The 16,140-nt window shown below is 42.6% G+C and overlaps 1 protein-coding gene across 1 annotated transcript; it reads right to left on the bottom strand.

Moving 5' to 3' along the window:
• Positions 1-224: 224 nt before the first annotated feature.
• On the bottom strand, positions 225-12,048 carry GPR26 (G protein-coupled receptor 26). The gene is made up of 3 exons (XM_010223484.2): positions 11,289-12,048; positions 6,444-6,557; positions 225-456 (listed from the first exon to the last, which is right to left on the bottom strand). Exons 1-3 carry the CDS (start codon positions 11,954-11,956, stop codon positions 225-227), a joined length of 1,014 nt encoding a protein of 337 aa, XP_010221786.2. The 5' UTR covers positions 11,957-12,048.
• Positions 12,049-16,140: the final 4,092 nt, after the last annotated feature.

Here is a 16,140-nt window from a genome sequence, read left to right on the forward strand (position 1 = left end):
CTGCTGCCGGGATCAATGGGACACCAGTGCAGGCAAAGCCCACGGGAGCACGGAGCAGAGGAAGGATGCACGGGGCAGCTGCTGGAGGAGGCAGCCTGGGCATCGGTCCTCCTCGGAGCCCATCTCCGAAGCCCCGCCAGCTGAGCAGAGCTGGGGATGGGCCAGGGACACTTGTTTCACCCATATATCCATTTACATTCCCGCACGATCCCATACCGGCCTCGTCATTCGTTCAGCTGCAGGATGTTGCGGTTTGGGGGCTCGCTCGCCAGGGCAGAGGTGTTGATGGTGCTTCGCTTGAGGATCCTGTTTATGATGTCCTTCCACGTCTTCTTGTACTGGTGTCGGAGCAAGGAGTACACAAAAGGGTCTGACACGACCTTGCTGTAAGCTAAACACTTGGAAATGATTCCCCAGTGGGAGCTGATGGGGACCACGGAGGATAACTCAATGAGTCTGTGAAGAAAGGATGGAAGAAAGAGAAAGTGTTAGGAAGAAAGACATGGAGTAACAGCACGACTGCAAATGCAACTCTCGTGTCCTCTCACGGATTCGCCTCTCCAGGGAAAGAAAGCCCTAACTTATTTTAGGAGACTTGCAAGAAAACATAGCAAAGAATCTTGAAAATGGGAATGTAACGTTCTCCTTATAGATGTTTGTGACTGCATATGTAAGTTGGCAGTTTGCTTCGCAAGAATGGGATGACACATCTCCTATCGGAAGATCTTAACCTCCAAACTCTAAGATATCCTTGATTCAGTATATTTAGCTGTGCATTTATGGAGCCCAGGAGCAGACTCTGGGTGTGCTGTCTCCTAAAAGACCTTTGTGATCTTTCTCTTGGAAACTGCGGAAGAATTGTGTGCAAAAAGGAACAGCTCCATCAGGAAGTATGAGGCAGTTTTACTTCAAAAAGCCTATTTATTTGTTACTAGAATACACCTTTGGGAGTCTAAAACCTCTGAGTCCAAATATCTTTGTTGTAGAGCTGGTTTTGAATTCTTCTGGCTCACTCAGGCCATGGATCTTTGATGAAGTGACACCAATTTATCTAGAGTAGTGTAACTAAGTCCTGACTTTTCTTCCTCTTTAGTGGGTATTTTTTATGGGATTGTGAATGCTCTAAGGTAAGCAGTTCCACAATTTCCAGAAAATTTACTCTTCATGAAAAAACTTGATATAGCATCTACTCGTAAAATAATTTCCTGCAGAACACATCCTCAACCATGGCGCTAAACAAGTGCTGTTCCCTCACCCTGTCCTTGAAGGGCATGTCTGACATCTTAAAAGTAGGAACCAAATTCAGACCTAATTATCTTCTATTCAAGATGGTGCGGTCTCATCTGGCATATTCTCTCTCATTTAATAAAAGGTAGTTTATAGAACCTGCGATAATATGATCTAACTGAGAGGAGGCTATTTAGAAAGTATCTTCTGACTCAAATTTACTTTGTGATCTACCATCAGCCATGCTTCTTTCTAACTTCTTATTCCCCAGCTCACATATTTGGTGTCACCTTCTTTGCTTTGTGAAATTTCATCCTGTTGAATTTCATCTCATTGACTTACTTTTGCTGAATGCTTTACAGATGTGAATTTGATTTAAGTTTACTTAAAATCAGTGGATGCTTTTTATGCACTAGGAGCAACTTGAGTCTCTGTCTCTGTCAGATAGTTTGGGAAAAAAAAAAAAAAAAAAAAGGCCTGGAAGCTTAGACTGGATGATCCTTTTAAAAACCTTTATTTTTATCAACAGAATGGTAAAATATTTTTTAATACTATTTCCTTAAGACTCCTTACATGTTTTATGATGCTTCTGTATTGTTTTTGATAGTAAATTACACTTGTAGCTAAGCACAGAAATGTACACAAACACCGAGCCATATAATTACCAATTCCACTTATTGTACAAAGAATTTGATTCAGTCCTTCAAGGCACATAAGACTTATTGACTTGGAAAGAGGGTGATGATCTTTATGGGGGGGGGAGGTGGGGTGAGGGGTTGGTGGGTAGGTTTGGGGTAGTGGGGCATCTTTTCGACTTTCAGTGAAAAAGAAGACATTTTCGGGGAAGGAACATTAATGTTTCAGTGCTACCTGTAAATTTAATTCTCTGGCTAAGCTACATAACTCTGTTCCTTGCTTTCATAAGTCACTCTTCTCCCATCTGATCTTCAAATGCCTTTTTACTTCAAAACTATAAGCTGTTTTGCTGTGAAACTTTGTTAATATTTTAGGGACTTATCATTTTCTAGGGCAATGGTGCCAATTACTTCATTGCACCTTAGGTAAACAAATGAGTGTGTTACCTTGATCATTTTTTGCAGATAATAGATGCTGAAAGCTCTTTATATACTTGCATAGTTAGTAATTTTAGAAAAATATTTACTGAAAATGTAGAGGAGCAACTCAAAGACAAGTTTAATGGCAACATATCTGTTGTATACATTCCTAGAACTTGAGAATTTTACTGAGTTATGAAGAAAATTCTGGCTAGACCTGAGAGTCTCAGGCAGGCTAAAATGTCTTAAGCTTCAGCAGTGAAAGAAAACAGCACTGCATTTTGGAACTGGCAGGTGATCTTACTCTCATAAGAAGAAATTCATCCCTTTCTCCAAGAATTTGGATCCAGTCTTTCAATTTAAATTCCAAGTGCTTCTGTTTGTGTTTAATTATGATTTTATCAGAATTTAACCTTAGTGGTTCCTGTTTTATTAATTATACCAGTAAGTTACACGTAAGTTTTATATTTTGATTTGATGTTCATTTTACTATATTCTCACTCAGGAGACTGTATTTTTTAGGACATCTTGCTGGTGACAGAGCCCCTTTTTAATAATTGTTTCACTAATTAAAAAAAAAAAGACATCCCAGTGATTGCTAGCTGACTTATTGTTAGTTTTGCTTCTTAAGGGATGCATATATTGCAGTTGGCCAGATACTGTAAGGAAGCAGTGCAAGCTATGAGCTCCTATAAGGAGACCTACAAATCTTGCAGACTTTTGCTTTTAAGAATTGCAATTCTCCAGAGCTGCAGGAACTACCTGTCAGCACAGAGAAACGATGGCAGAGAGCATCACTGGGCAGCCTTTGCCACTAGACTTCTCATGCAGGAGAAAATATCCCAACCTCACATGAGCTGAGCCTTTTCACAGGGGTTAGAAAGCCACAAGCTTCCAATCTGTCAAACTAAAATTGTACAGGGAAATCATGCATTTATATGCACGAGCAGGCAAGAGCAAAACTCACAGGGGAATGCTGAGCTTGCTTGTCCAGATCCAAGCAGGATCTGTGTGCGAAGGGCAGTCAACCTGCTTAAAAGCATGGTTTGTTTATCCAGCATCCCCCAAGGAGAATGCAAGAGAATTTAAATCTTCTGCCACTTCCACCATCCTCCTCTTTTCCCTGAGGGCTTGGGACTATGAACTTCTTTCTGATATAACCTCAGGTTTTTTAATTAAAGACAAATTTTCTGTCACATTGACAGCAATTATGAACTTACATAAGCAAAATTCTGCATTTTGGTGCAAAATGCCTGCAGTTGGAAATAAATATTTTAAATCGGTATTTTATTTTTAATGAAAAAGTTCTTCGGGTAAAATAGGTTTTGATTAATGTTATTTAATTGCATAATGATAAACATATCAAAAGAAGACAGATGTATACTAACAGCACTGCTACAAACCAAGAAGCTGTCTATGTCTAGGAATATATAATATAATACTTATAAAATAATACTGTCATCTGCAGGAAAACTAAAACAAGCAGAATCAGAGCATATGACTATATACCATATAGATCAGTCAATGAACTAATTAAAAGAATTTTTTTCCTGTTAAAAGGAGTAGCCAATCTAATCTTACTGTAATGTAATCTGAAAGAAACTTTGGTTTACCAGAGGAGAAGTTATCTGACTGGTCTTATATGCAGGACCCTCTCACTAACTCAGAGAACTGCTGGAGAGAACTATTTGTTTTTAGTGTGGAAGAAGAAACATGTTATTAAATAAGCCTTGCAATTTCCCACTTGGAGGCCTCATTTCCCAGAGTGCTTAGATCTGTGATTAATTTTAGGGTATTGCTGGTTAGAGAGGTTCACTTCACTGCTTGTCTTCTAATTATTGCCCTGGAAAGCGACGCCTCTCTAGACCTAGTCCAGAAAATAATATTTTTTATATAGTTGATCTCAAAACCCTAATAATCCCCTGGACCTCCACACTTGCTCCTATGTGCAAGCCCTCTCCAATGCAGGCATAGGGAAGCACAATATTTCAGGTATAAGATGCCGAGCCTGGGATGCTCCTCTGTGGGTTGTAGAGCCAGGGATTTTCTGAGGGGGAATTGAAGGAGCCAAGAGAGGAATTCCCTGCAGCTCACTGTGCAGAGATCCCTTCAGACCTATTGGAAAAGGCTGGGAAAGTGGCAGCTTTTGCTGCCTACCGCTCTACCCCTGCTTGGACAAGCACCTTTGCCAACTCACAACAATATGTTTTGACTCTACTCATAGCCACTTTCCATCAAGCTATTAATCCATGACAGACTGAAGAGAGAGGTTCAAAGCTGAGATCTGTCTTATGTGAGCTTTAACCATAGTCTCTGTTATCCTAGGGGAATGCCCTTCTCGGATCAGGATCAGAGCAGATTGTCTGTGGGGGATCTTTCTTCTATTAGAGCTGTTCCCTATTGGATGAATACTTAAGTGATACTTATGCAAACTAAAAGGAGAAGGACCAGGACTTTCTAACCCCTCTTCTGCAACTTAAAACTTCCAAACACAACCTCGAAGAGCTGTATAAAGAGCAAAGAGCCCAGGGATGGCTCAGCACATTCCCAGAAGATTAGGGCCTGCTGCTGGAGGAGGAATGGCAAAGCTGGGGATTAAACGAGGGCTTAAGCAGCTCATTAGCTGGGGATGGTATCAAGCCTTGTATCTGCTGTACAGGCGCAAATGAGGGTGCTAGAGAGCAAAGAAAGACAAGTGTGGAGGTGGTGCATCGCTCTTGGCCTGAGATGACTATAGAGAAGCCCCAAAATAGCCTGGCAGCCCAACTAGTGCAGGCAGTGGCTCAGGACGGAGCCTCTGGCTATTATGACTAGGACCGCGATGATTCGTGTTAAGTTCAGCCACCCAACACAATGTGAAATTTAACCATTTGCAACCAAATACTATGTTATAGTCTGAGACGAAAGCTAGACGACCTCGCTTATACAACGTGTCATACCTGGTTAGAGTGTGTGGGGAGTTTTATTGCAGTTATTAAGCTGAAGGGAAGATAAATATGGAAACACTGTTACAAATGTGTTTGCAACATTCTGTTACAAATAAACAGCATAAATTAATTAGTTATTATTTTCTTGAACATAAAATTAATGTTGCATGCAGGTTTCCATTTGTAACAAGAGACTACAAGATGTTTATATAAATTATTTAGTGGGAAATTCAGAATGTTATACTAAATTAGAAAAATCTGTTTTTTTGCTATATGACCCCTTACACTGAGACTAAATTCAGCTAATTATCTCTCCAATGATTCATTTTTATGACAGATCTGAGTTGGGCTGAAGTCATCCCCAAATAATTTCTGTCTGATAAAACTGGAGTAGGCAGTACTTTAAAAATACATCTTTTCTTTTTCTGTTCTGTATAAAACAGCAGCATTTCTTTCTTTCTTTTTTCCTTTTTTAAAATATTTTTTCTATAGCCTTTTAATAATGCATGCTAGTTACAGGTTTCCTTGCAATAACTTGATAACAGTTATCTGGATATACTCACTTTTTAATACTTTTGTCTCATAGGAGCAATTTTGTGTTTCCCACAGGAACCATTTTCAAAGATAAGCTCGAGATAAGCTCAAGACAGATGAAGACATTGGGCCGTAAATCACAAGAATTTTTTTAGCTGTAAACCAGAAGAGCTTTGATATTCTGTTTATGGCTAAGAGCTCTATCCAGCCAGACAACCTCCCCTTTCAGCCTGTGGGTCATATACTCACCTCAGTCTGATCTTGTTTGATGGAATTATTATCATCTGATTTGTTCAAACTACTGCCATACTCTTGAGGTTATCCACCTCATTCAGGGAGGCAGTTGACTATCTGATCCAAAAAAAAAAAAAAGAAAAAAAAAAAAAAAAAAGGACTAGAAATTAGATTCTTTGGTCTTTGTGGACCAATTTTTTGTTCACCCTCCAATTATGATGACCGACAATGTGCATTTCGCTGACTGAACAAAACTTTGCCCAAAGACTGCATCAAGACTGTATGGGATAAGTACCATGAGACATAGATAATTCTCTGAGCTCAATAAATGAATTCTCTGTTATAGGAGTGGAAGAAGATGAACAATATTTTGACAGTAGACCTGAGGATTAGCTTTCTGTTTCTGGCTCCTAGTGCCCTCTTCTCCCAGGTTAGTGTTTGCTTCAGCAGGTAGGTCCACACTTACCTTGTGATGACGTAAGGTGCAAAGCACAGTATAAAAGTCCCAATAAAGGTACTTATTTTCTTTGTTGCTCGCTGCCTCCGTCTCTTCTGCTCCTCCAGACAACGCTCTCTTACGCTGTGTGACAGTCAGGGCAGAAAAAGAACATGAACCACAGCATTACGTAGCAAAGTTTAATGGCTTTCCTTATGGAGTAAGCTGTCCAGTAAACATAGTCATAATGGATAAATATTATCATAATTACATATACATATATATATATCATAATTACATATACATATATATATATGTGTGTGTATATATATATATATACACACATATATATACGTGTATATATATATATATATATATATGTATATATATATATATATATGTATATGTACATCGTAATGGATAATACCAGCTGCACTGCATTTATGTGGGACAACACTCCCTCTTAATGCATTATACGATCACCTTACCCTTGAAAAGCAGTTACTGAGAAATAGATGTATTTATATGTGCACACTCATTATATCTATTCTTATGTAGTGAAATTGGTGGAATTCAGCCTGGGGCCAAGTAGCTGTAGCTCTTTACTGATTTAATTGAGGCTATATTTGCAGGACAAGGCTTCCCTCATGATGTTCAAAGAGGTTTGGAAAATACCCAAGGTGGGGCAGGGTACTCCTCTAGAAACAGTAATTCAGGAGAAACTTCCCAGAGAGATAAGAAATAAAACACAATAATAACCTAACAGGAACGATATATTAAGTGCTGTCCGCCTAGAATCTTCCCGTGGCTGCTGTGGGTCTCAGAGGGCTCCAGGCTGGGGGTTTTGCAAGGAGGAGAGTCTTTTGCAAGGAGGAACTGGGTCACGGTTCCTTCCTCAGCCAAGTCCTCATATTTGCGCCATGAAACCCCTTGCAATTTGGCCATTTTGCTCATGGGGTTCGAGTTATTCTTTGATTCAGTTCATACATGGTCTTAGTTTACGAGTCTCCCAAAGAGCTACCAGAGTGGCAAAAATGAACAAGAGGTAGTGGAAAAAGTTTGTCTTTTTTCAAACAACAAATCACCTCACTCTTAAAGAATACATCTAAATAGACAGGAAAAGGTACCTAGAAATGTTACATATTCTACGTCTCAGTGATTTTCAGTTAGATTTCTCAGTCTGAGAAGGAAAAAAGCTTTCACCTATTCCAGGTAACCTAAGATGTGCTTTCAACCCTGCAGCAGATGGAGAACTTTAAATATTTTTAGATACAGAGATGATTTTAGAGGTTCTACAGTTTCACTTATGACCTCGATTACTGGACTTCTGATATCTCAGACAGTACCTGGCAGGATAGGAAAAGAAATCTCCAAAGTAGGTCCGGGTAGGGAGGTTTTTTGTTTGCTTGTTTTTCACCTCTAACAGTTTCACTGCTTATATTTTTCCATGCTGTATTTAGCCTGTACAAAGTTGTCTAGGACTTCTGGGGCTCATGCAACACTTGGGAAGTTTTGAGGTTTTTAACCAATTTCTTTTGTTTATCTTTTCCAGATGTAGCCAATAAATACCCCATTAGGAACTAAGGTATTTTATCTCATCCTTTCATATAGAGACATGCACACAGCAAGGTATTTTGTTTTCATAGAGATACATGTGCATAGATAAGAACACATACACAAGTCCAGTAGAGACACTAGTAATAGAACTGGATTATTGACTAAGCTTTGATTTAAAGATTTGAATATCTTGGGAAATCTGTGCTATATTCCTTTGAAAGCCTGGTATTTTAAATAAAGTTTATGAGATACCGGTCCTTAAGATCTGTAAAGCTGGATGCACCAGAAAGACAGTATAGATAATTTGGGTTGAGAAATATATGTGTTAATATAAGTGAATTCTTGCACAAACCTCTCACAATAACCAAGATAAGTTGGTGTTAGGAACAAAGCTAAGAAGAAAACAGTACCCAGTAAAAATACCGAAGCTAACTTGAAAGGACAAGTTGCCCTAAACATTCACACGATTTTGTGTGGGATTTTGGAGGTTTTCTTTGTACTCATTTTGAATGATCTTCAGAAGATCACTTGTGGCTTTCCAAGCCACAGGTAATAAAGCCATCTGTCATAATTCCTATTGCTAAACTGCCTCGTGGGCGGATACTGAGTCACAGGAAGCAGAAAAGTGTCCATACGCATTTCTCAGGGCTGAAACTAGAGCGTGCAAAAAAAAAAAAAAAAAAAAAAAAAAAAAAAAAGGGGTAATCTAAGGTGGAGAACATTGTTCTTTCACACTCCTCCTTCTGGTCATTCCTGACTAGGCTATTAGACACCAGAATAAATGCCAATGTGCATGTCTGCAGCTATGTATGCCCTGCTTGTTGTGTAGCACAGGTTCTGCAAGGCACATGAGTAACTTCTAAATGGGAAAGGACCTTTTTGCTTCATTCTCCCATTGCCTTAAGCTTGTACAACGGACAAAAGACAGAGTAAATTGGTGGAGAAGGAAATGAATATATTGCATTATACATTAATAGTACAATAATATGTTAATACATGAATTATAGGGGTGGACTAATGGGACAGGTGAAGAGAAATGGGGGACAGATGTGATATGGAGAATTTGGGCAGAGAAGGGGAAAAGGAAGGCTGTACTATGGCTGTATGAGAAAAATGACCTGGAGAGAGAGGCTGAAGCACAGACTGTTCAGGAGCAGAGAGGAATCTGTTGTGAGAACATCCTGCTCACCCAAATCCAAATACACAGAGCAAGGAAATTTGTCTGAAAGGGACTCTGACTAATGGAAAGCTGCCCTTGAGAAAATGTTATCTAACACAGTCCATCTTCACTGTTCCTTAGTAAATATGACCTATGTCAGAGAATACAGGCCATGCACTGATTTATCTGTCTCTCACTGGAAATAATAGATTTGGGAATCTAACACCTCTAGGTTTTTTTGGCTATCTCAGCCTAATTTTTAGGCTGTAATACAAAAGCTAATTCACTAACACCATTTATATATTTCAAATTATGCCTCTGTTGGGCCAGGTCTTCAGCAACTGATTACCATCAGAGGCCCTGCAGCCTCTGTTAAGCCTGTCACAGTCTACAAAATAATTCAGGGTCTAATTGCTTCACTTGGATGTTTGTGTCACTTGATAAGGCAACAGCACCACAGTTCGGGATCAGCCACCATTGCTGGCTAAAAAAGAGACATAAATCTCTCTTTTTTTAGAGGAAAGCATGGGAAAAAGTGATACAAGAGATAAAAAATCATCATGAATAATGCTCACAGCTCTTTGAATCAACCCTTCATTGAGATGCTTACAAGTGTAGGAACACCCTGAAGTTAACCTAGACTAGAAAAAAATCCATTGATTTTTCTAAGCTTTTTGGCCCAATCCAGTCATACTTAAAGCATGATATTGTAAGTAGACCCAGTAGTTCTATGGCTATCCTTGGGAGTAACTATTGTATCCTTGTGTGTACGTTCAGGAACTGACACTAAGACTGATCAAGATACAACTCTGCACCCAGACAGCACATAATGGGGAAGGGTGTTTTTTTCTCGGGATCACTATGTGGATAAGGGAAGATTTATACATGGATTTCTCAAGGGTAGTGACAAAACTCACCCCAAGTTCTGCTCCACATTCTTGGTCAAAATACAAATCAAACAACCTAGCTGGAGAAGTGTGAGCAAATGTCTCTATCCCCCCAGAAAGGTGCTGTTTGGCCCTGATCCCTGCATATTTCTTGGCCTCAGAGTTAGGAATCCTAAAAACATGAGCTCCCTGTTTTGAGGATAGAAACAAGTGTCCAGGTCCGTGAGCTCAGCTCCTGGCTGTGTGCAAGGTGCCTCAGGCACCGTTAGGCACCATGCGCAGTCTGGTGCCTTCCCCAGCTCCTCAGTCCGCATCTCCCCTGGGCTTCTTCGTAGCAAGACCTTGTCTCCCCCAGCTCCTCCGTTATACTCCCATGTTTCCTAATAACATAGGAAAACCTGCCTCACCCACTCTTGCTCCTTCAGCCAAGTCTTCCCTTACAGATCTAGACAGATCTTTGTCATGCAAGATTTATATTTCATGCCTAATCTCCGATGTGACTATTTTGCACAGCAGTCCAATCTACATTTGTGCCTGTTTGGTGTTTGCCTTCGAGTCAGTTATTCTCCCAGCCCCTGGAGACTTTCTTCCTTCTGCATCCAGGCACAACAGGCTTGCTTAAGGGCTCTCATTTGAAATGAACTTTACACATCCCTTGCTTGCCATATTAACATTGCTATTTAAGACTCTCGCATTTGGATTTCAGCATTCAAGCCTGTCTGCTTTGCAAATGTTATTTCCTCAGGATCCTTCCTTCGGGAAAGATAAACTTACTGAGCATGCAGCCAGAAGGGAAATGCTGGGCAGAGGAAGAGCATGTGGTATCCCGGCTTCCCCACAAACTCCTGGAGCTAAAGGACTTGTGAAGTCTCTGACCGCTGCCTCTCCACAGGACCCAGGTTCATTTGGGATTGACAGGGGCAAAAATATGAATCTATCAAATACTAAATCCAACTTCTGAGATGAAGGGTGCTGATCTGATCGCTGTCTCAAAGGGAAGGACATGCCCAACCAAAACTGCCTCTTTCTTGCTCTCCCTCTTAAAGCAAGCTCCAAAGCACAGCAAAGTGGAGTTGCTTATACAAGAGGAAAAAAAGAGCACAAAGTGAAAAGAAACATGCAGAACAGAAACTGGCAGACAGACATTTGCTCTCTCCCCCTCCCCATCCCCTGCTGTGATACAGATCAGGTTGCACTTAACATAGCATCGAGTCTAGTCCCGTCTTCCTCCACAGCAAATACTTGCAGCTGCTGAACACACAGGCACCTTACCTGGGGTGGATGTCCACAAGCAGCACCAGGGTCTGCATAGTGATCACGTCAATCCGTTTACAGTGGAACCGTGCCACCTTCAGCACTTTTAGATATGTGAAACACAGCACTACGAGGGAGAGGAGGAAGCTGAGGGTGTGGAAGACCCCCGTGAAAATCATGAACTGTGTCCTCTCCTCGGGTCTCTTGTTGTACAGGGTGCAGGAGGCATAGAGGTGATGGAAACCCACCCAGGATAGAGAAGCTGCCACTATGGGGAATGACACTGAGTGCAACCACGTGTAGCTCAGTATGAGCGCAGCATCTCTGTACCTCATCTTGGAGTGATAACTGAGAGGGAAGACCACAGCAATCCACCTGTCAATGCTCAGAGCTGCCATGCTCAGCATGGAGTTGGTGGTCAGAAAAGTCTCCAAGAAGCCCACCACGTGGCAAACCTCATCGCCTCCCGGTTGCCTCTCGTAAATGATCCCAGCCAAGGTCAGGGGCATGCTCGAGACAGTCAGCAACAGGTTGCAGAGCGTGAGGTTGAGGATGAACAATCCCGGCACCTGCTTGCGGATGTCGGCGCTGTACAGGAAGCAGATCAGCACCAGCACGTTGGACAGCAGGGACACGAGCATGAGCACCACCACCACGAAAGCCAGGGTCACCTCCCAAATGTTCATGGTGCGTCCGGTTCACGGGAGCGACATCTCCAAAAGTGCGCGGCGCCGGCGGCCGGCGAGCACGGCGCGGGGCGCGCTCGCCTCGCCCTCCTCCCCAGCCCGCTCGCGCTCTCGCATGCCCGCCGTATTTTTAGAAGAGCTGCCGTTTTTTTGTCTCCAGCCTCCCCCTCCTCGCTGCTCCTTTCCACGTCAACGCTCTCGGAGCCGTGCACAAAAGCCCTGGGAATGCCCATCAAACTGCGAGGAGGGCTCAGGAAACATCAGCAGGGCTGAACCACTGGCTCCGCTCGGTTCATCCGAAGGAGAGCAGCTTGCTTGGAAAAAAAAACCGTCTCTCCCGAAATCCCTAATTAGGAACCCAGAGCTTGCAGGCTGTGCAGCGAGTGCGATGTGCGCTCTGCCTCCCGTGCTCTCCCTCGCTCCTGCTCTCGCCCTCCCCTCCTCCAGCCCTCACTCCCTTCCAGGCTGACTGTAACCTGCTTTTTATGATCGCAGATAAAAACCCCATTAATGGATTAAGGCAAGCACGCTGCCGGAGACTCGCAAGCACAATTATGTCATCCCCTCTCCTCAGTCCCTCCCCTTCCCCGTGAGGTTGTGGCGAGACTTTCCTCGGGAGAAACCCCACACGCTCGTTTAATTGATCTAGCCACTAATTTGCAAACAGCCATGTAACTGCACTGGCTCCAGCACATTCCCTATATCTTGATGCATCCCCGTCACAGTTGCTGCTCGCTTTATGCTTGGACAGGGGGTCTCTTTCCTCCTCAATAGCTCAAAACGATAGGAAAAATGTAAATATTCCACTATTATTCTGGAGCTTTTAGTAGGATCCTGGAGCAGTTATATGGCTATACTTTCAGCACTTTGCCGTCTTAGGTCTCCAAACATGGCCCACAGTCAGAAAATGATTCCCCCACCCCTTTTCCCTTACTTTTAAAAGTAAAGAAACCAGAGCATCAAATGATCTGCATCTCTGCTGGAGTTACAGGGCAGGTGACTCCAGGCACAGCAGAGACAGCAACGTGCTGCAAGTCTCCTCGTCTAGCCAAACTTTCCCCTCTTCAATAACATTTATTTCTTCCTAATCAAAGCCCCTATCCATGTGAGGTCAAGTACCTCCTGCGAGACCAAAACCAAGCAGCTGGGCAAAAGCAAACAGAGGGACAATGTATTGTACATAATTAGATGTTAATAGTAAGCTTGGATTAAAGGAAGGAGGGGGAACTGTTTTCTCTCTGCTTTTCCTTTAAAAGAGTTTTAACTGGGAGTGGTAAAATGTCGCAAGGGATTGGGACAGATTGCTCATCCAAGCAGCCATTCCTTCATCCTTGTACAAAAAGAAGGCAGAAGATACCCTGCAGCACAGTGACTGGGGCTCAGTAAGTGCCTCTGCACAGGGGTGAGAAGGGGATGTCCAGGAGGGATTTTTTCTCCCTGCGTTTGCAACCCTTGCCACCTTGACGCACGCTCGTCTTACAGGAGCTATTCCCACCACTGCTTCATGTGCTCAGTGCTCCCCGTGCTCCATGTCAGAGTTTTGCACATTGTGGCGAGCCCCCCGCCTTCCACCCAGCTGCTTCTTTTCTCCTTCAAACAGGCTTTGAAAGGCTGAGAGCGAAGGGGATTCACTGTGTAAGTCTCAAGGCTGTCATCAGACACCAGGGGCTCTTCGGGCCAAATAACCCCAGCGAAGCACCCGGGCTGGCTGTGCAGGTCCTTGATGCACCCTCAGCATGAGCTGTTGAGTCACTGGTCCAGGGCACAAAGCTGCCTTTGCCTGTAGAGTGTCTAAAGACAGAGTAAAGCTGAAAGAATATCAAGAAGAAAAGCAAAGGAAAATCCAGTGGTGCTCAGGATGTAGGTGTTTTACGGCAGTGGTGGAGAGGAATTTCACACACTCACTGTGTGTGACTCAGGGTGACACTGTGATTCCTCCTTCACATGCTCAGCCTCTCCCCCGGCTCCAATCAATCCTGCAAGGCCCTGGCTGCACAAATCATTCCTGTGCTGCAAGCCTGAGCAGCACAGTCACCACATAATTTAGCCATTTATCTTGCTCTGCCACACACAGGGCTATGGGTTTATCAAGACGCTTTTCCGAAGCAGTGCTTCAATTTTCAACTAGCTGTAGCTCCTCTTGGATTCAGAAGATCTGCACAAGAGTGATTTTCCCCTATGCGATCGGGAGTCTGGCTTTGGTCTCCAAGCAGAAGGTGCACAAGGAAGGATTAAATTTGCATGTGCAAATCAGGGATTAGGGATGACAGTCAGGAAACGAGAGTTCCTCTGAAGCAATAGATAGATGTGATGTGACAGGGAGAGAGGCAGAAATACATGATTCAGTGAAAAAGTGTTGGGATATGAAGGGTTGAATTCGTGGATGGAGCAGAATGGACAGTAGAGGAGATCAACCCTGCGTGGCATTCACGTTGTGAAGGAAATGGTAGACCAGAAGAATAATGTTTAACATATCTTTGAGAATCAGCAGAATCATGCACAGGCTCTGCTGGATAGATAGTTCTTGCTCTGTTAGCAAGGAGTAGAAAAACATGTAGTCCGCACGTCTGGGCTTCCCTTGATCTGATTGCAATTACCCGTTCGTGTCTGGGGGACACCTCCGAGTGTGTCATCTGCCCCTGTGCTGCCCACAAGCCGGGCTGTAGCGAGAAGGGAGCATTTCTCCTTCCTGCTGGGAACGCCTGGTAGCAGAACGTGTGTCTGCACTGCATCAGTCGAAGCAGGTTAATCCAAAGAAAACCCCCACCCCATCTCCCCTGCGCTTGTTCCTGCGAAACGCCTCCCTCCGCCTCATCCCTTCTCATCCAGAGCTGGGAAGGGTGGGATTACCGTTCCAATTAGTGTGGGGAAGCTACATCAAAGCTGCAAGTTTGACGTGATCTTCAGTAATTCAGTAGGCCTGAATGAATGAAGCATTCCTAGTCCCATGCTTCACAGTTTGCTATGTACAAGTTTCCTGAGTCAAAAAAAGGGTTTTATTGATAAGGCTAAACTCTCTCTATTTACAGAAGAAATGTAGCAACTAAAAAACGGCTTCAATCTCTAACCAAGTGAGTAAGCCTTCTAGATTCCATGGAAAAGCTGAAGTTTTCTCTTGATGACTAATTTGAGTCTCGGTATGTATGTCTAGCTCTAAAGGCCCACATACTTTGCATAATTGATTCCCTTCTTGCTAATCCCTGCAGCTGGGGGTATTTACTGAGCTCTTCTGCATTTATTTATTATACATACCTAGGAGAGCATGATGGATCCATCAAATAGCTTCATTTTATATGAATCAGGAGGAAAGAATATGCTGAGCATATTTTATCACTGTAGAGGAAATAAAAGGGTTGCACAGCTTGCCTGTGAGCTCCTAATGGCAGGACCTGCATGTTTTGGTTATAATATTTCAATGACATGCCACACTATGAATCAGAAATAAGTACTACTGATAAATACCGATTATTACCAAAGAACTGTCAGGATATTAGATCTCGATTTAGGAGATCAGTACTCCTTTGGCATTAGCTCCATTATCAGGCATACAAAACCATCGAACATTGGCTGTATTTTTGTCTATTAAATGTAGAGGGGACTCTATGAATCAGCATGACCCATGAGATAGATAGAGCAAAGGCCAGGTAACTAGGAGGGCTGACTCCTATGTCACTATGGATGGGGACATCAAGTCACTGAATCGCCCCACTTTTCTCTTGTGTACGTAGATTGTAAACTCATGGGGACAAAGCCTAGGTGCTTGTAGACAGTGAGGCCCTGAGATCTGTGAGTTCCCAGAGGCTATATCTTAATCAAATAGAGAATTTTACTCACAGATGGCCAGTTCTACAGGGATAACACAAATTTCTTGCTATTCTTTTACAATAGCCTATCAATAAGGGGTTTATTGCCTATGCACCACTTGCATACCGGTTTACCCTGACTGAGGTATGATTTGTACTGGTATTATATCAGATAAGAAGGATATTGCAACAATATGAAACTTATCTGGATAAGAAGTTAATTTATTGCTCTCTACATAGTAATTTTGTTACATTTTTGTCTGCGTTTGGCAAAGCACAAAGGCATAAATCTAATTACATTTCAATGTTTAGAACTTACCATTCAAGTTAAAAATTTCTTTAATCTTAAAAGTGTTCCATGGAAGAAAAAAGACAGTCACA

The sequence above is a fragment of the Tinamus guttatus genome, unplaced genomic scaffold, assembly GCF_059628265.1.
Source record: "Tinamus guttatus ecotype Peru unplaced genomic scaffold, ASM5962826v1 Tinamus_guttatus_pri_ptg000079l, whole genome shotgun sequence".
Lineage (NCBI taxonomy): Eukaryota > Metazoa > Chordata > Aves > Tinamiformes > Tinamidae > Tinamus > Tinamus guttatus.